At 41.7% G+C, this 19,932-nt stretch overlaps 1 protein-coding gene across 1 annotated transcript in view; it reads right to left on the bottom strand.

The window, feature by feature from the left end:
- The window catches only part of sema5a (sema domain, seven thrombospondin repeats (type 1 and type 1-like), transmembrane domain (TM) and short cytoplasmic domain, (semaphorin) 5A), an 82,169-nt gene extending 67,409 nt beyond the window's left edge, over window positions 1–14,760 (bottom strand). The window contains exons 1-3 of the mRNA XM_070928102.1: window positions 14,613–14,760; window positions 4,663–4,762; window positions 2,070–2,115 (exon numbers count right to left, since the gene is read on the bottom strand). Coding sequence (XP_070784203.1) covers window positions 2,070–2,115; window positions 4,663–4,762; window positions 14,613–14,760 — 294 coding nt within the window. The remainder of the gene's footprint in view (window positions 1–2,069; window positions 2,116–4,662; window positions 4,763–14,612) is intronic.
- Window positions 14,761–19,932: the final 5,172 nt, after the last annotated feature.

Raw genomic sequence — 19,932 nt, 5'->3', positions numbered from 1 at the left:
GGTAATTATATCCACCTCTTTGGAGTATTATAGGCTGTTTGTATTACAATAGCTCTAAGCCTTGTGCTCTGTCAAACCACGAGCCTCCCTCTTAGCACTGCCAGCCATGCAAGAACAAATCACTGCCATTGGGCATTATCTGACAGGGCTGATGCATGGGGATGGGGTGAAATCACAAAGACAAGCGTAGGTGTAGCTTTTAGCTTGTTTTGCTTTTGCAGGAAAGAAAGAAAAAAAAGAACCTCATGCAACTCTTTTGAACGTCGCTGCAACCGAAATAAAAATGAACGCACTAGCGACTGCTTATCCTCAAACTTTCTTTGTTTGCTCTGGCACTCTCCACACTATGCTCCCTTGTAAATCTATTTGATCAATCAGCAATGCATGTAATGTGAGTGGGGCAACAGTGCCAAAGGGGAAATTCATTCAAGTTTTTCATATCAACAACAATAAGAATGAGAAATATATGTAAACCCGGCCACCGAGGCAACCAAATCTCTGAGCAATTAATCTCCTGTTTTATGCCAATAAAAAGAAAAAGAAGGAAGGAAAGAAAAAGATTTCCGAGGGAGGTGAATGGAAGAATAGCATTTCAGCTCCTCAAACTTCAGCAGTTGACTCTCCTCTTGACTCTATAGCCCTGGTCCAGTCAAATGCAAAGAAGGGACTAGTGCGCAGGTCAGTTGGAATTGGCTCCAGGTCTTTGCAGGGATTACCAGGTCTTGTTCTCTTAAGAGAAGATGTCTTGGAGATGAGGGGTTGACTGGGTCAGTGGAATCTCCTTGCTGATTCTGCAGCGCCAGCCGAGCGCAGGGTGAAATAAAGAAGGAGGGATGATTGGGGGCCCGGATGGCACAGAGCATCTTTAAAAAGCATCCGTGTCCCAGTGAGCGGCCACAAAAGATCGGCTCTGCATGAATCCTCGTCTGTCTTCGTGGGGGGTTTCTCTGCTTTCTTCCCTCTGTCTGCATGCTGTCTCGCTGCTCCCTGATTCCTTTGTATGTGCCGCCCTTCCTATCCAGCAAATTCAGCCCTACTTCTTATTTTGTCTGGACTGTTTTTCTCATTTTCCCTCTCCGGGCGGATTTATATCAACACCGCTCCCTCCCAGTCTCCCTTTTGTTCCATCCCTCCATTCTCACTCCACTGTTTCTCTTTCATTCCCTCCTCGTCCTCTCCGCTGGTTTTCCAGGGTGTAAATGGCAAACATCAAGAGTTGTCAAACCATCAAAGAAGCCTTGCTGCTACCACCTAGAAATAAACCTGTCGATGTGTCAGTGTTTGTATGGCAACTCAGTGGGTCACAAAATGTTTAGCTCCACAGGGGGGGATGTGGGCCCATACAAGTGTAAAAAAAAGACAGAAATCAGAATGACAACATGTGGAAGAAGTGGGATGAAAGAAAGATTGAAAAAAATGTAGAATTGCCACGTTGAGCATACTTCTATTTATGCATGTTTTGTGCAGTTTTTAAAACATGTCACCATAGGCAGAGGCAAAATCTAGCCCTGAAGTTAGCATTCTTTAATTTCTGAGTAGTATTTCACATGATTTGATTCTTTCTGTGGATTTTCTGACCTTGAGAAGAGCTGGAGAGTTTCACCAAAACGGTAGAATCATATTAAAGAAATTGCACAAGGTGTTAATACCCTAGAAAATGTGGAAAAGCACAGCTGCAGAGTATGTGTCCTATACAGTTTCAAATTGGATTTAAACACGAAGGGTATTTTCACTGACTAGACTTTATATCAACACTTTTTACCTCCCTCTGTGTATCAACCCAGAGCACTGTCAACCAAACCCACTGTCACTTCAGTGGATGGGAAGTTGTTGTGACACGTGAACTGCTAAACCATTTTACTGTAACAGCTTTAAGTTGTGGGAGCTGGCAGTACGCTACAACTATAGCACCCGACATTTGTTGGAGGCAGGCAGCGCTCTGGATGCCTGTGCCAGTGTGACTGTAGGAGTCATATGAGCAGACAGAGTGAGCACATATTCACAAGAAAGTGGGTGAGTCAGACTGAGGGAGAATCAGGGAGACAGAGTGGGAGAGAATTAGCACTCACCTGGATCAGTGTCAGGTCTTCCAGATTGAGCCTGAAGAGGTGATTTCTGTAAAAAAATAAAAAAAGAAGTACTGTATGTGAGTTGATTTCCTGTAAATAAACCAAGAAGAAAAAATGTGTGGCTGTTGCAACATCCCTGTTCAAAGGCCAAAGCTCTGTACGGTTTTTATCTGGGTCCTCTTTCTAGTTCTTTCATCCCTACCAGTGCCACCAGTACAAAGGGATTCCACCTCCAAAAAGGGAGTATACAGACTTAAACTGCTTAAATAGGAAGTTGGGGGGTGAAAATGGTTCAGAGGATGTCGACAAACGTAAAAGCTTACATTTAGCACTTTAACACTGTCAAACTCACGATGGGCAATTTATTCCACACATTCTTCTTCCTTGTGAAAACCTGGCATCTACATTACCCACAATACAACTCCACTGCCGTCCAGCGGCTAATGTAGCCTCAAACAGAGAAGTGACATCAATTGAGGCAATTTATCAAATTTCACACAGCTACAACTTTATTTTCACATCTTCACATTTTCCTGTAAACAGACTTGAAGTGTAAAATCGGTGCAGTTCCCCCTCGAAAACTGCTGCATCTGAAGTTTCTATGGTTTCCCCCACTTACAATTAAAATTAACCCTTTCATTGCTGGCATAAGGTGTAAGAGTTTAGACAGGGTACTTATGGGGACCAAATTCGGTGGATGATTGGATTCAACCACAGCAGCAAATGATGGACCTCTAGGTTTTGTCCAGCCCATAATTAGGAGGCAAAAAAGACTGGATAAAGCAGTGCTGAAAGGTTTCACCATATGTTCCCATCTCCTGGGGTTTTGTGTGTATGAGAAACAGTGAGCGAGCCAGAGTGACAGAGAAAAAAGATTGAAAGAAAATCAAAGCCTAGCGTTGAAACCTCTCTCTAATAAGTGCCTATCCTGCCTTGCCTGAAGCCTTTCAAATTTGCACAGCACAAACCAAACTGTTTCATTTGCATTTCTAACTTTTCGAGAAAGATTAGGTTCTAACGAACGCCCTCTCAAGAGGAATATTCTGTATGTTGAGTAACAATGTCTCGGGCTGTCTACTGAAACTGTAATACACCATTACCAAAATGAGATCACATGACAGTTAGGACTAAAAGCATTATTCATTTGGATTTCATTCCCTTTGAGACTCCTGTATCATCCATATTTTGTAGTTTTTGTTCCATGGGCTAATCATGGTCAAAGAATACAGTTGGTCTGCCACCAAAAGAAAATACATTTCTTAGACATCTGGTAAATTTAGTGCAAAAACCCTTTGTAGAAATAATCTGAAATAATTCTATTGCATTGCTTAACAACTGTTGTGCAGGCTGATATCGTGCAATAGCTTTAACAATAACCCATAATGTGTTTTTCTTTCATACCAGCAATCATTTTTAAAGAGCAAGCATTCTTTTTTTCAGAAAAAAAGAGTTTCGGAGTTAAAACCTTCGAGCATGTTGCACACACACACACACACACCCACACACACACATATAAACACTTTCCCAGAGATCTATCACTCTCCCGAAGAGTGGCTATCAGCCAGGTCTTAGTGTGGCCGCAGCCCCCTGTTTTACTGTATTGATATTTGCATCGATCCCTCTTTCCTTCCATTATCACTCATACTTCTGACTCAGCCTGCAGCCATCCATCCAGCCACATCGCCTTTCACAGTTAGACACTCAACGGCTGTCGAGGTGGCACCGAGAATTCAACTAAATCTCTTATTTGATTTTTGTGCTTCAAACACGTTGATAGAATTGGATGAGTTGTAGCAAAAAATAAAAAATAGCCAGCAAAAACACAACAAATTGTGTTTGTGTTATATATTATATTATATTATTTTATCGCAATTTTGCCAGCAATTTCAGTGGGAATTCACTCACCTCTTTGACCTTTGCTCTACACACACACACACACACACACTTTCCCTGATTAGCCTTTTCCATCTGAGTTCCTGGGGTGCATTAGTAAACTCCCTGGGCTCACTGTGCTTCTGTTTGTTTTGCTGCTCTCCTTCCTGCTGGCTCCTCTGTTATCTCTTGTTCACGTTGAAGTGAGTGTTTCTTTCTATTGACAACTAAGCCATTAAGTGAAGTGCAGAGCACACTTCATCAGGAATCAGCCAGAGACTTGCACAGCGTGAATGTACAAACCCATTCCTTACACACACACACACACACGCTTCAATTTTCTCATGTGTACATTAACATTGCAAAAACACACTGTTAAAAGCAGAATTTTTTATCACCGAATGTGTGCAATCCCTTTTCAAATTCAGTATCTCAAATACTGAGCAACTGCAAACACACACACAAACACACACTTGGCAGGGCTTGAAAAAGACAATAGAATTGGAAACAATCTCCAAAGCCATTTCTCTCTGGCTTTTGAAGACATCTATAGAGAAACTGATCATTACTCATGCAATGCACCAACAAACACTGAAAAAATGGGGGATGAAAGACAAGACAATAAACAAACAAACAACAAAAGAAAGAGGCAGGATGGAAGACAGCGAGACAAAATGAGTCAGAGAGAAAGAGAAAAAAAACAAACACAGATATGGGTTACCTGGCACCGACGATCAGTTCGTTCTGGCCAGGGTCAAAGGTCAGCTGTGAGTAATCCACCGTGCCCTCTGCCTTGAACCTGAAGATCCATGGCTCCATCTCTGCCAACGACACCACAGGACACAAGAACAGTGAGCCAATCGGAGCGGAGAGTTTATGGCTGCAGACGACAGCTGAGCTGATGAATTAGCTGCATTCAAAGGGCTGCTGTAACTTTTCTCAAGACACTCGAAAGAATGCAATCCTTAAAGGCCAGATTTATAATAGCAGCAAGCCTTTCCACTACTGCCTTTGCTATTACTTTAACCTTTCCTCCAACCTTTCCTTCACATTTAGTGATGGTGCATAGCATTTGTGATGAAAATATTAGAGCAATCACACCTGTATTTTGCATTAAAACGAGTTGAGAAAGTTCCACAGTGTCAAAAATTACATGGGCAAAGAAATGCATGGATATTTTGGCCTCTAGCTACAGGGTAGTAATGCTGCATAATTGGCAGGTGCAAACGCTTGTTGCCACACATCAGTAAAGCCTGCAATAATGGAACGAAGAGGTGGAGCTAATTAAAAATAATGAGCTATGTGGGGTGTCCCAGTGCCTGCCGTATACAGTAAGCCAATAATGAAAGTTTCAGTTTGCCATTGAGAACCAGCAGCCTCCCGACAGTGGTGAAAAGTAACATTTATTAAAGTACTGAAGTATAATTAAGATGTACTTGTACTTTCCTAGAGTATTTCCATTTTATGCTACTTACTATAATACTTCGACTCCACTACCTTTCAGAGGGCCATTTTCAGCATAATGAGTACTTTCACTTTTAATACTTTATAAGTACATTTAGCTTTTTGTTTTTAGATTGAAGTAAGATTTTGAGTGCAGGTTTGGTACTTTTACTTAAGTAAAGACTAACTAAGTACGTTTTCCACCAGTGGGGACCATAGCGTCTTTAAAGTAAAAGAACATTTCATTTCCTTCTGCACAAGACACAGTTATAGATCATTATATTTCTGTGTTTTAAGGGCGGCAGGAGGAGCATTTGCCATTGTTGTATTGTATAATGACATCGTTTAGCATATTTTGTAATTATAAATCCTTAACAAAATTGTCAAGCAAGTTCTTCCCTGCTACAACACAAATACGGGCCCTCCTACTGAGAGAAATGAAGAGGAGATTGAATAAAGAGCAAAAATGCTCGGAGCTGTCCTTGGCTGATAAGGTCATTCATTCAAAAAATCATTTTGTACGGATCAAAGTACTTTACATTAGTGCTTATCAACCTTTCTGTCTTAAAATCCCCAAAACATAAGTGAGACCTGAGACCTCCGTTCATATGTGAATGTGTTTAACAGTGAAATGTAGCTTCTTGTGACTCAGTGGGAAAGTCCTTTGATTTGACTGTTGATGGACTGCTTTCACGGAAACCTATACTGTGTGGATGAATGACGAAGATGACCGATGAGATTCTGACTTTTTATGGAAATTGACCTCGTCTCCACCAGCATGTTATGGTGAATACATACACACATGAAGAGAGGGAGAGATATCCCAGACAGACACTGACATCTTATCCACAACATGCCTGTTCTCATGGCGCCCAACCCATTAACCCCTGACCAATCGAATCACAGGCCCCCGGGTGGTTGCCAAGCGATGAGAACGGCCTGTCTACCGTCTGGTTACCCGATAGGTTTAGTCGAGGGTGGTCAATCAGTCATTATGGTGACGTGTTTTCTCCATCGCTCGTCGCATGTCTGATCTATAGTCATAATAACTTATCCCAGTATTACTGTATACACAGGTCGGATTACACCCATTACCCAATATGGGACATTTTCTACAATGAAATTAGTATTTTGGAATGAGGTGCCAGAACTCCAGGGCTTTAACTCCAAGGCTGAATTTTCCGCAGTGGTTGCTACAGTGATTTAAAGTCATTCATCACTACATTTGTGAGCTATTTCCAGACACAAAATTTCAAAGGGACTTTTTTAATTTACCAGGGAGCTTTCCATCAGGGCCGGAACAGAGGGAGAGAACGGCTTGAATATCCTCCTCAAAACACATTATCTGCTTCTTCAGGCACACCTGTCAACGCAGCGCTTCAAATGAAAGCACGCTCTCCCTTCACTGCATCAAAAGCAAGTACTGCTGCGACAAACGTGGGACTTCTGGCCGTTTCAAAACAACGACAAACAGAGCAAGAAAACAGGAGCTTCCAAAAAACATCTGTCTCCTCCAGCTCACGTAGTGGGACCTAACTCTGGCTCTCCTAACAAAACAATATCATCTGCTGCGAGACGCTTTCCCTTGTTCTCTTTCAAGTCTCCAGTGACGAGTACAAGAGAACTGCAAGAGGGAAAAGCATCCCGCGTCTGGTTGCACAGCACTAATACATTTTCATTAGACGCTGTGAAATAAATATCTGGGAGATCACGACCAACTTCACCCCAAAGAATTCATTTTGCTTAATGGCTGCTGCTCTGCTTATTCTGGAGGGAGACACAAAGTTTTGGATGTGCCAATCCTTTGGCTCCACTGGGCTTGTTTTTCACGCCATCGAGAGGAGCCCTGGCATACAAATGTAGCTGTGACACCCCCCGAGGGAAGACGGCACTTGACGAACCCAGCTTCTCCCCATAAATCTCCCTGACTCACCAGGGGAGGCTTGCTAACGGCGTGATGGAGTTTGTGTGAGTGTGTGCGAGCCTGGAACTGTGGGTGTGTGTGTGTGTGTGTGTGTGAGACAGAAAGAGAGAAAAGAGGATATTTGTTGGAGTGTGCAAAAGGGGCAAAAGGTTTTAATTGAACACAACAGTACTCAAAGGATTTATGGCCCTTTGTGACGAGGCCAAGGACCATTCATAAACATTCATAACCGGCGTGGATGAGGCCTCCCAAGGCTGTGGGGCTAAATATACGGAGCTTCACAAAGTCAAACAGATCATAGTTTGGCTTTACTACAGGGATAGAGATTTTTTAAAACAACACTGCAGGATACTGTGTTAGCTCCACCACAGAGATCACACTGAACTGATCTAACTAGTGATATTTGTTTGTTTTTGGATGGGCTGTAACAGTTTTAGGCACACCCAGGGAGATTTTTATGATCCCATAAAATCAACCTTATCATTAACCCAGCAGAAAAGGAAACAGTAGGACAACCCCCGGCTAATAAATAAATCCCCCCTCTCACTTTCTAGATTTCAGGCCTGCTTTGCATGTTACATGGGTTCATATCAGCTGCAATTTAAAACGCATGTGATAATGTAATCACATCACAGCCATGCTTGTACAGCAGCTGCCTGAATCAGGGGATTGGCTGCCGATGAGAGGAAGGTGTAATCACACACACAGACACGCGTGCAGACTCACACATGGATTGGGATGAAAATTCACAGAGGAGCCGGGGCTCTGAGCCAACAGGAACCAGCGAACACACACTTACACACCCCATCCCCCCTTTTCCCGGTCCCATCTTATCCCCTTAACCCCTGTCTCCCTCCTCCTCAAAGTAGAGCAGCCCATCACTCACATGCCGCTTGTTATTCCCCGCTCTGACACGGAGCAGTTGACACAAAGACAAAATGACAGGATGTATAAATATTTACACCCAGCATCAGAGGCCACGCCAGTCTTCGGTCTGCCAGCGCTCAAAGTTAGTGCTCTACAGTATCTGTCAGGCCGGCAACAATAGCAACATGTGGAACCAATTCTGAAACATGAATGGTCTTTCTGTGAGTGGTGTAAATAGAGTGTGGCAGCAGGCGCTCACATAAATGAAGAGCCAATTCACTCTAAATGCAGCCCTGTGGTACCGGGCCGCAGAAGAATGGCAACTATTTGGTCAAGCTGATGTGAGGAAACGATTTGGCCAGAGCGGTCGAAAAACAAACACCTGCTCGGTTTGAAAAAAGTCCAAAGCAAAAGGCAAGGTCAGTGCTCGAAGGTTTTCTTCCTATTACGTTATTTCGAGCAAGAAAAACAAGCACATTTTGCAGCTAAAAGTCCAACAACTCAAATTGTGTGTGTGGCCCCGGGGCAGCGAGTGAATCATGCAAAACAAACCACCGTGAAGCCTCAAATAAGTGTGCAGTAAAATATTGAAATCTAATGTGTATTTAGGAGCGGAGTCGTTTGGTTCTGGGGGGGAGAAGAGACAACCTTTTAACAAGATGACCAAATCTCTTCAGGCCACTTGACAAAAAACGAAGACGGATATATGACATGTGGGACTTTTTATTGCAGCGGGTAAATGAAAGACATGCAAATCCAAAAATATATGGACAGGCCCTTCTTCATGCCATTGGCAGCCGGTCGTCCATTAAAATAAAACATGGCTAGAACATAGCTGACCTTGGACATGAATAGAGCAGAGTTAATGTTTTGGAAATGAAGCTCCAACGACGTTGGAGGACTTTAAATTTAAAATAATTGTCCCCAAATGACCAATTAAAAGATCTCTGATGCTAGTTGTAGCCTGTTGCATTTATGAATGCTATGAGGCCATTTGTTTTTTTTCCTGCTTTCACTCCCCTCTCTCTAACGACGTGTTAGCCGTTCAGGGATGATAAAAGCCGAGCTCAGTCTGTGGCTGTAAAACAAGTCTGCCGGTTCCACTCCTCAGAGACATGGCTCTCAGCTTGGCCTGTGAAGCCATTGTTTACACCACAGTTTATAACCTTTAAAAGCCTTCAAGTCTACACCCAGGAACACTAGTTAAATACAACACTTTATTAATAAAATCTTTTTCAGGGGCTTTGAGCTACAATAACACTACAAATACTCGGTCAGAAGACCTTTGCCAAAACATATCCCCTACCAAGAACAGGGATATAATCTTTCTACACCCCTCCTAAAATTATTCTATAAATGACACATTTACATTGGACTTGGCTGAAGCTATATTCAGACCTGTTTTTGTGAAAGCATAGCGAGTGTACCTTTTGGGTAAACATTTCGAACGTAGCTGCTGAACTGTACAGTGTACTTTCTTTCTGAAACCCTACATTTCTAAAACCACCGTACAAAGCAGAAAGCGGTCTTTAGACTATAGCATCCTTGCACCACAGTAGCAGTTCTGTCAGCCAAGTGTTGTGCCAAGTCAGAAAACCACCGTCCCCAGTGGGGTCAAACCCATGTGAGGCACGCCCTTCCACAGTCAGGCCACAACCACACAGAGAGAAAGAAACGCTGTCACTGGAACACACTCAGACAAACCTTGACCTTGGCTTCTCACGATGGGTCACAACCTCTCTTTGGACTCTCTATTGTTTAACTCCTCTTTTACCAGACCAGCTGAGACTGAGCTCTTTCAGCGAGCTGAACACCCACAATAGAGTGTCTGCGGATCCAGCGGCATTAGCTACTAAAGGAAAGCAGTCAGCACTCATTTGTTTCCAAATACCTTTCACCTACTGTCACTCCCAACCCTGAACAGAAAGAAACTTTCTACCTCATGCCAGAATAGATTCAGCTGTTTTGTATTTCTTTCCACTAATTGTTTAACCTCTAAAATATCAGAAAATTGTGAAAAATGATCAATTCAGTGTCCAAGGTGATGTAGTCAAATTGCTTGTTTTGTCCCAGCAACAGTCCAAAATCCTAAAATACTCAATTTAAAATGGAAAACAAAGAAAGGCCAAAGAAATCCTCACATTTCAGTATATTTCAGGAATAGTTAGACCGACACCACTCTCATGTAGCTTCAGCCAGCAGCCCATTGCTTAGCCTAGCATATAACTAGCTCACTAATTTACACATTACATCTTGTTTGCATAAAGTTAACTATTTGTGGTTTTAATGGGGCTTAATTTAGAGGTGTTAGTAAGCAGATATTGTTACCTTTGGACAGAGCCAGGCTAACTGTTTCCCCCTTCTTTCAGTCTTTATGCTAAGCTAAGCTAACCGGCTGTAGCTTTATATTTAGCATACAGACATGAGAGTGGTATCGACCTATTCATCTAACTCTCTGCAAGAAAGTGAACAAGTGTATTTACCAAAATGTCAAACAATTTCTTTAATAAATTGTACATTTTTTATCTAAGACTCAAGACAAATCTCTGAATGTCCAAAAAGGATAAGGTTTGTCTGAGTAAAGTGCGAGTGTTGTGCTGTTGTGATCCACAGGGGTATATTTAATGTGTTTGTAGTCATCCCAGTTTGGCTGAAGAGAAGCCATGGCAGCCTCACTCTGCACATTCTCAACAACCAGGGATTACACTACATTACATGGAGCACAATGACTCACAAAAGAGAATGATAATAGGTTTAACGAGAGGTTTGTCTTCCCTCACACACTGTTTGTGTGTACGTATGCGTGCGTGTGTGTATATGTGTCGGCATATTCTGTAATGACTCAGCTTTTTTTTGCTTTTATTTAAAAAAAAAAAAAAAAAGCAAGGGTTGTAATTTGGCAGTCTGAAAAAGCTTTGTATACTCTACTACCCGGAACAATGAGATGTGTTTGAACCGCACAAAGACTATCATCGGGCCATGAAAGCTAAGTTATTAAAAAACAGAGCAAAATATAACTGTGAAGAGAAAGATAAATGCACATCTTCATGAGACCATGGAAATTAGCAGCTGCTCTGCAAAGGTGCTGATTCTCACACAAGGTAAGAATAAATGAGATTGGGATGTAAATAAACAAAGCATAGTGATACAACTTGTTTTAAAGGCACACATTTTGTGCTTTCTGTCCTCACATGCCAGCAAAAACAAACCTCTAGACATGCAAAGTATGCAGAGCTTTACAGCTTTATGACCAGGGCAACAAATCTGAGGTGTAGACAGTCAACCTTATCCAAATCAAGGTTGTGGTATACTGTACAGATTGTAAAGCCCCCTGAGGCACATTTGTGATTAGGGCTATATAAATAAAATTGACTTGACTTGAATTGACAAGCTTGTTAGAAACTTTGGATGAACTTTTAGGGGTCAACTGCCTTAACAAGCCAATGACATTTATACGCATACTGTACATGCATCGGTGCAATTTTATGAACAATAATTCCACCTTTTCACAGTTTGAATGCAGATGTGTGGCACTGAGTTGAATGCCACTGGTTAAACCAAAAAGAGAATCAACCAGAAGATAACCAATTGTGCTCATTTTGATTCCTTCAGGTAAAATGGCGGAAATGCCGATCATTGTGTTCAATGAAATCTTGATTCTTCATGATTTAACTTTAACAAACTATGGTAATGGTGTGTTGAAACACCGTCTTCGGAAAATGAACGTATTTGTTGTGCGCTGGTATACTAGCAAGGGGAGAAAAAAGAACTGCCCAATCAGTACGTAAATTACCAGCTCAGCGCCGAACACACCCTCAAGCTTCAGGTCACAAGAGAAAATGATACCCATCTGTCATGCCTTTAAAGAGCCGGTTAACCAAAATGACAAAAAACAGATTTTTCTCACAGAACACGCTATTTAAAGTTTTCACAGGGACGTTTTCTTTGACAGAAAGTAGTTTCAGTGAAAATGTTCACAATATTATCCAGTGTAACTGGGAAATGGGAGAAAGTGGGAGATATTGATGAAGATTTAATGCTGTGAGCACCACAAGTTGAATTTATTGTACTGGCATGGCAGCAGAGATTTCAGAGACACACATTTTAAAAACCTGGGCAAACAAAACCAAAACTGTGTGTGTGGCTAGAGGTAACTCACAAGAGCTAAGTGAGTACATTTATGTTTAAAGTGTAAAATTACTTTTTAGCTTTAACCAGACAATATCTACTATTATATAATGTTTCTCAATGAAGCTACCTCCCTGCAGTAAGAAACTACTGTATAATCACAGCTGATCAATCAGACTAAACACTGAAGCAGAGACAGTGAAGCTTCTGAGTTCCTCTTTCATCCTTTCTTTCCTCTTTCTGTACAGCAGGCTTTGTGTTAGTGAACCATGCCTGATTGCTAACTGTAACGTTGACGCTTTTTATTAATGCTCCTATATTTCAACCAAAGCATTAAGCCACTGGAGCTTAATGGGCCATTCTGGTACATTAGAGAACACAAACGCATTGACCACAGCTGACCCACTGCCTGGTGTGTGATCCCCCTCATGCAGAAAGCACAAGGCAGGAACGTATCACGTTAGCTGGGCAGTTAGTTATCATCATTGCACTCAATTGGTTCAGAGTGCCACCTCAGCTAACAATGAAGTGACATAGACGGGGAAGACAGACGGAGTGAGAGAGAGAGAAAGGGTTGTCGTGCAAGAGTCCTTGTGTCTGTGCTGGCCGGTTATACTGAACATGAGTCTTTGAATGCATCTTTCGACACACAGTGACCTTGGTCTTCAAGACAATTTTGCCGTAGACAGAATCCTGTGTTATTACCTGACTGAAAGTCTGCTGGACTGAAAACAGCTCAATGATATTTTTCTGCTTCGCCGTGGGTAGACAGAGCTGCATTGATCGCCATTGATACTTTCTTTTGACTGAGTTTCACAGCATTTCATTACAGTTTAGTTGTTCAATAGAAATGTAAGATAAAGGATAAGGACAAAGAAATCTGATGCAGAATATACTGTGTCTAAAAACTGCACAGCCATGTAGTAATTAAAGGCCTGCGAGGAAGGTTGTGTCTGCTTTGTGTCTCGTGGGAAGGAACAAACAGGAAAAAGAGGAAGGGAAAGTTTTTCAAGACAACCTAAAATCTTTATATAAACTATTTTGACAATAAATAATAAGCAGAAAAGTCCACAATTAACTGTTCGTTAAACGTTGAAACGCTTGTCAACCTTTCTGTTCTCACACAGCACATTTGCAGTTCACAGTGATTATTTACCTCTCAAAATTCTTAGTAATGCTTCCTTGATTTCAGTCAGAGGTAGACAAAAGCAGGCTTCACTTCTCTAGTTGCCAATGTCGATTTTGACAACTGTCACTGGCATAATTCATCAGCTGTAGTTAGCTGGCTAAACAAGGTAACGTTAAGTTGTTACGTCTCCGGCTGACTTTTTAATGTTTCCAGCAGACTCGTTTAAAATAAAAATGTTGTAAAAGGGGTCCTAAATATGCACTACTGATACATGCATAAGAAAAGTTAGCCAGACATGCTAATGATTGTATCTTAGATTACAGCAGACAACACTATAGTGCTTTCGTGTTTTTGGTTTTGGAAAGGCTAAACAGGAGATACCAGACTCTCTTTCTCAGCATCACTCCGCATCTAAACAACATTTCAACATCTGAAGAAATCCATAATTTGAGAGGCCTGCAGTGTCTAGTTACGGTTGTTAAGCTATGATTGGACAATCACTGTTGATGTTCAGCAACATCAGCCAGATGTGCAAATTGTTTATAATGGTTTTCATGTGTCCTTTCTAGAGAGTGATACTCTACCTACCTTTGACTACCTTTGTTACTTTCTACAAAATAAACTAATGGCATTTCATTATCATTTTGTAGACAACAACATGCAATCCCAACATTTCAGTCAATGTCTCGTTTGCAGCCGTTGTCAGGGGAAAGGACATAAACTATCAGAGGAACAGCTAATTGCTAACTAGACACTCAATAGGCTGTGACTGTGAGCTGTTTCAGTGAGGTACTTAAACAGGTAGTTTACTTCTTTTTGCTTCTTTTTTTTCTTACAACTAAGAGCAGACAGCATGTGTCCAATAGTGTTTATGTCTCCTAGCAACAGTAAAATGTCCTGAGGAAATGGTCTGGAAACTGTCCATAAATGGTCTATAAATTGTCTAAAAATTGTGAAGAGTGAAGCGAGGGATGGAGATGTCGACGGAGGAAAAATATGTGATCAAGGTTAGAGTGAAGGAATGGAGAATGTAGGTGGATGTAGACAGGATATAAATAACTACATGCAGCACACAGAAAAGTTCACATAATTATGGAGAGGAAAACTTAATGAGTCAAATCGATGATCTCACCCTGGTGTGTGTGTGTGCGTGTTTATGTGTGTTTGTTTGAACACTTACCTGAGTGTGGGATGAGTGGGTGCTCTGTCTTGTGACAGGGCGACTCAGGCAGCAGCACCGGCCCTCTCCTACTGGCCACGCCTCCAGGCCGCAGGACCAGCATGCACTGCAGCAGCAGCAGTGCATGCTGGGTAACAGGGTGTCCCATGGGGGCCTGGGCTTGGCTCACTTCTCCTCAGGCCTCAGGGGCCAAGAGCATTGGAGAGACACACCTGAAAGGACAAGACAGATTTCACATTAGCTTGAATCCAAGCGCTGAAAAGCTTGATACAGTATGGCACTTCGCGGCAGTCACCAAGGATTCACTCAGCAAATATAAATCCTTACAAAAAGGGAACGAGGGAGAGAGGTGCAAAGAAGAGAGAGTGTGACAGATTGGTGGAAAAAGTGTGAGTTTTGTTGAGCAACACCAGCCTGTGAGCTCCTCACTGACACCCAGAGACCTCACACCTCTCACCTCTGACACCCAGTGCATGAATTAGACACGGCTCTGCGTTACCTCAAACACCTAATGTGTGTGTGTGTGTGTGTGTTCTCTAATTATCTGAAATGATGTGCCCTCTGTGCATGTGTTTGCTTTCACTACAGAGAAGCTTTGCTGTATGTATGAGTGTGCATGCATGTGTTATTCATTATTAAGAGTCTATTTGTGCATATATGTGACTGATATATGTATGGAGCTGCACAGCACTCCTCATGGGTCAATTAAATCCTATAGCCGCTGTAAATCTGATATGTTTTTATTCACAGTCAAACCCCTCAAATTGCTGGATGTGATTATTATATAATGCTTACGGCAGATTCATGATTCCCAGAAAAGTCGTTCACTGCAAGAAAAACAAAGCAGTTTTCACGACTCAATTGGTTATGATTTCTTTTCTTTGCGGGGGTGAATTGAGGAGCAGAATAGACCATCTACATCATTACTTTTTAATCATTTATGTGATGCTATTACCAAGAGTGGTTCATGCTGTGTGCAACAGAAGAATAAGCCTCCCTGACTGTGTACCATATTTTGAGCAGCGTGTGTGGTGGAGTGAGTAAAGATACTGACGGTCTTAGCTGTAAAGTGCTAGTACAGAGAAGCATTTGCTTTGCTAGTTTTCATGACAGATAATGCATTCTGTATCCAAATCCAAAGAGCAGTCTTATCATTTTATTGCATGTGAAATAGGCTTTTCATCTGTTGTCCAGTCAGTGGGAAAAAAACAAGGTGCTTTGCAGAGCAAGAACAGAACAACCCTCCCTCCATGACAGAGTTGATTTAGTGTGACTGGTAAGCTGCAAATGAGCAAAAACTATTAATACCGTGTTTGTTGTGGATAAACAGCAGAATATGGAAAAATCTGCTCACTGCAAAAAAAAAAAAAAAAAGACAAATTGAAGTGAGCTAAGAAAGAAAGAAAGAAGTGTTGAACATTTGCTCTCCTCCAAGACAAACCTTGTCTCCACGTCTCCCTGAAGTATGAATCCCCCTTCGTGCTGGAAAGCTTGGAGTGGCTCTGGGGTAGAACATAAGGCACCTCTATACTCCTGCTTTCAAATGAAAACCCTAATGCCGTGAGTGTGGTGGTTTTATTTCATTTTCTCCTTCAACGGAAAGTTTACTCTGCCTTTAGTGTGCATGAATAAGCTCCATGACCTTGGGGCCTATATGGAATTCATTCAAGTCCAGTGTATAAATGCACAGGCAGCGGGGATATGTGGTTTGCCTTCACCCACAGAGTAATGTAAAACACCTGTCAGCCACAGCAGGGAACGCAAGTGACAGCGAGTGCCAGTTGCCTCTCTCTGTTCCTTTTCCCTTTAGTCTTGACGTTTCATACGTCAGCTTCTGTACTCTTTTGCTTTTCGCTTTAGTCAACCTGTCGTTTTATATGTCACTTTTCTTTGTCTGCTAGTTTCCCTGACAGCCTTTAATGTTTTTTTTCCCTCACAAAAAAGTCATTTTACCTGTTGCAGCTCAGAGCGAGCGAGTCATTTTCCCCAGGTAGTCTCTAGCGAGGACATTCTTCTTGTCATTTTTCATACAGTCTTATAAACTTTTATGTCTGCATTCACTTAGGAAAAATATTTTACAATCTGCTGAGCGCAGAGGTGAACTTGATGTAGGAAATGAGTATTATTGATGTTCTCACAGTTGTGTGTGTGTATGGTCAGAAAGGGCTGTGGTATTGACATGGATTTCTGTGTGCATATGTGTCATTCCCCGTAACACACACACACACACACACACACACACACACACACACACACATGAAGAGGGCTGGCTGAAAGGAGCAGGAGCCGAGGCCAGTGAGTTGTGTGCCTCTTTGTTGACCTCGCTCCCTCTGTAACAGCCCTGCACACGACCTCCTGTCAGCTCGTACATGTCTGTACACATAAGTTCATGCACACACAACACGTGCATGATCAGAAAACAAAGTCCACCGTCTCATTTATGTACAATTTGTAATGCTATTTCAAGAACAAGCTATCATGAAACCATTTCTTATTATTAGCTGTTATCACTCACGCTTTCTCCTTGATTTACATGTAAATGAATTTAATACTAAAGGTGCCCTGTGGAGTTTTCTTTACATTCAGTGTTTCTCACCAAAGCACATTGTGTGTATCTGTGAAGTCAAACAAATGTGTTTAATATATTTCCTTCCTCATAAAAACACGTGCAAAGCCAATTTTCTAAATATTTTAAATCATTTACATGTTTACGTTAAAGTTGGCTAGCTTGTCGTCTTCTTCTTCTTCCTTGCCTTTGTTGGCACATTGCTATATTTCTTCGCGCATTAACGCCACCAACTGTCGATCAGTGGAAATGCCTGAAAATGACGACAGAAATGTGCATTGCATTCTCGTGTATGATACACACCCAATCATAAAATAATTGCTCCATAGCGCTACTAGTTGTCCTAAACACTGTAACTTTAATTTAAAGACAGAATAAATACACAAAAATTTGTAAAACAAACTTGCATAATTGATGATGAAGACTATTGAAGGATCTTTTGTTGTCAGAGTCAGACTCAAAGTGCACCCTCATTGTTTTTGCCTGTGTTTCTCCATCTAACCCTAACTATAATGAAAACCTGTCATTACATGATGAAACAATTAAGAACTCTAAAAAACTCAAAGATACTGTAAATATTTATAAGCCATAATTTAACTAAATGCATATGTCACTGTAAAGACCCACAGATAACCTGATTTATGCACACACATGCATTTGCATCATGCCTTTTAAGTAACAGAGCACAGACAGACAGCCATGACTTGATTTAAGACCGAACGGTTTGAACAGTTGTTTCGTGCCCCTGAAGGGATCTCTGGTGGATCCTATTTTCTCTTTAACTCACCACAAGCCACCACCTGGTCCTGTGGGAGAAAAGTGGAAGAGCTGTCTGTGCTGTTCGGTGGTCTAAACTCCTAAATCATCTCCAGGGCATTAGTACAAGCCTCCACTACCTCCTCCTCCTCCTCCTCCTGCTCCCACTCCTATTTTCTCTGTCTCTCTTTCACACCTCTACAAATACACACAAAAACACACGGACAGTACCAGTGCATTCACACCACACACACACACACACTGGGAACAGGTGATGGATAACACACCGGTGCATTCAGGGCACGTAGCGGAGGGAGGGAGCCCGAGCCACACATAAAATGAAACATGGATTTCAAACGACGTTGACATTTGAAATGCATGTACAGAGCAGATAATACTCATTGTGTAAACCCTCACATGCACAATATTTGAGACAACTGAAGAAATTAATTCCAGCACTCAATAAAGAATTGATAATCTTACCTAAAATTACCATGTTGAGCCTCACATTTTAGCGCACACATGTTGTCAGCTTCGGTTCACAGGTGCACTCATACAGGGGTGAGTTTTACATAGATACCACAGTTTGTGAGAATGGAAAGACATCAGAGAGGGACAACATGCAGTGTGGGAAAAAGAAATGTAGGGGACAGTCTACCGTGCTAAAAGATTTTGGTGCGTTCCAAGAGCAAATATCAAATGTGAGGCAGATTAATTAATGTGGTCAGACATTATCATTTCTACGATAGTTGCTAAATGAGCAGCTGTGGCTCAGGAGGTAGAGCTGGTCGTTCACTAATAACTGGGTTGGCAGTTTGATCCCTGATGGTAAGGTCAGTGCCTTGCATGGCAGCTCCGCCTCCATCGATGTGTGAGTGGGTAAATAATAGACAAAATTGTAAAGCACTATGTAAGTGAAGTCCATTTAGCAAGAATTTATTGTATGGAGACATTATAATGTCATGTGATTATAAGCACAAGGTGCACACCGACACTGCAGAAACCTGTAAATGTAGATTTTTTTTGTTGAGATTGGTGTTTGTGTGGCTGTACAGGATATTTGACTTTACAGTGTTTATATTATTCTTGTTTTTCCAACAAATCTAATCCACTTAAGTATTGTGCATCTCTCAAAGTCTACAATTAAAGACAGCATGTTATAAGAACAACACACACACACACACACACACTCTCTCTCCTCAGCATCTTTGCATTTTGGGAGTTGAGGTGTCGGCTAACTAATCAATTGAAGCCTTCCTGCAGTGGCAAGTAGAGAGAGGATCATATTAACACCGCTATTGATTTTGTCTGGGGGGGGGGCTTACACCATACATAATGAACAGACTCCCGAATAAAACACCGGCTTTGTATTCGTCACACTACCACATATATGCACACACACACACACACACACACACACACACACACACACACACACACACACACAGGCTCACATACAAACTCGTTTGTCAAATGTGAGTGGTGCAGTGATGATCCATCTGTCCAAACACAGTCGGGGGAGTGTGAGTTTGGGGTCACAATACAGTGCTGATAGATGCTTCTCTCTCTCTCTCTCTGGCCACACAGGACACACACCATTAAAATCAACCCAGACTTTGCTTTAGAGCAGAGCACACAAAGGCAATACAGCGCTGCTTTATATATATATATATATATAGCTGTATGTCTGTCTTATATGTGTGTGTGGGTGTGTTTGGCTGTGATTGAATGGGTGTTTGCCTGTTTATCACTCTGTCTATCAGACGGGTTATTGCCAGTTTTTGTTTGTTGTTCTGTGTCTCTGTCTGCCAATTGGTATCTGTGATTTTGGCATCTTGTGTCTAGACCAAAGCACACACAGAAGTGACGGAGATGTTTGCTCTTTACTTTGCTGTCTGTCTGTCTGTCTGTCATAAAAAGGACAGCTGACTTTGTGAATGTCAGACTGGTTAGTTTTTGACTGAACTAAATTATTGATCGATAAAAGAATGTCTCAAC

This window comes from Enoplosus armatus, chromosome 21, assembly GCF_043641665.1.
Source record: "Enoplosus armatus isolate fEnoArm2 chromosome 21, fEnoArm2.hap1, whole genome shotgun sequence".
Classification (NCBI taxonomy): Eukaryota; Metazoa; Chordata; class Actinopteri; order Centrarchiformes; family Enoplosidae; genus Enoplosus; species Enoplosus armatus.
The sequence above is the reverse complement of the archived record's forward strand: the minus strand, read 5'-3'. Positions and strand labels throughout refer to the sequence as shown.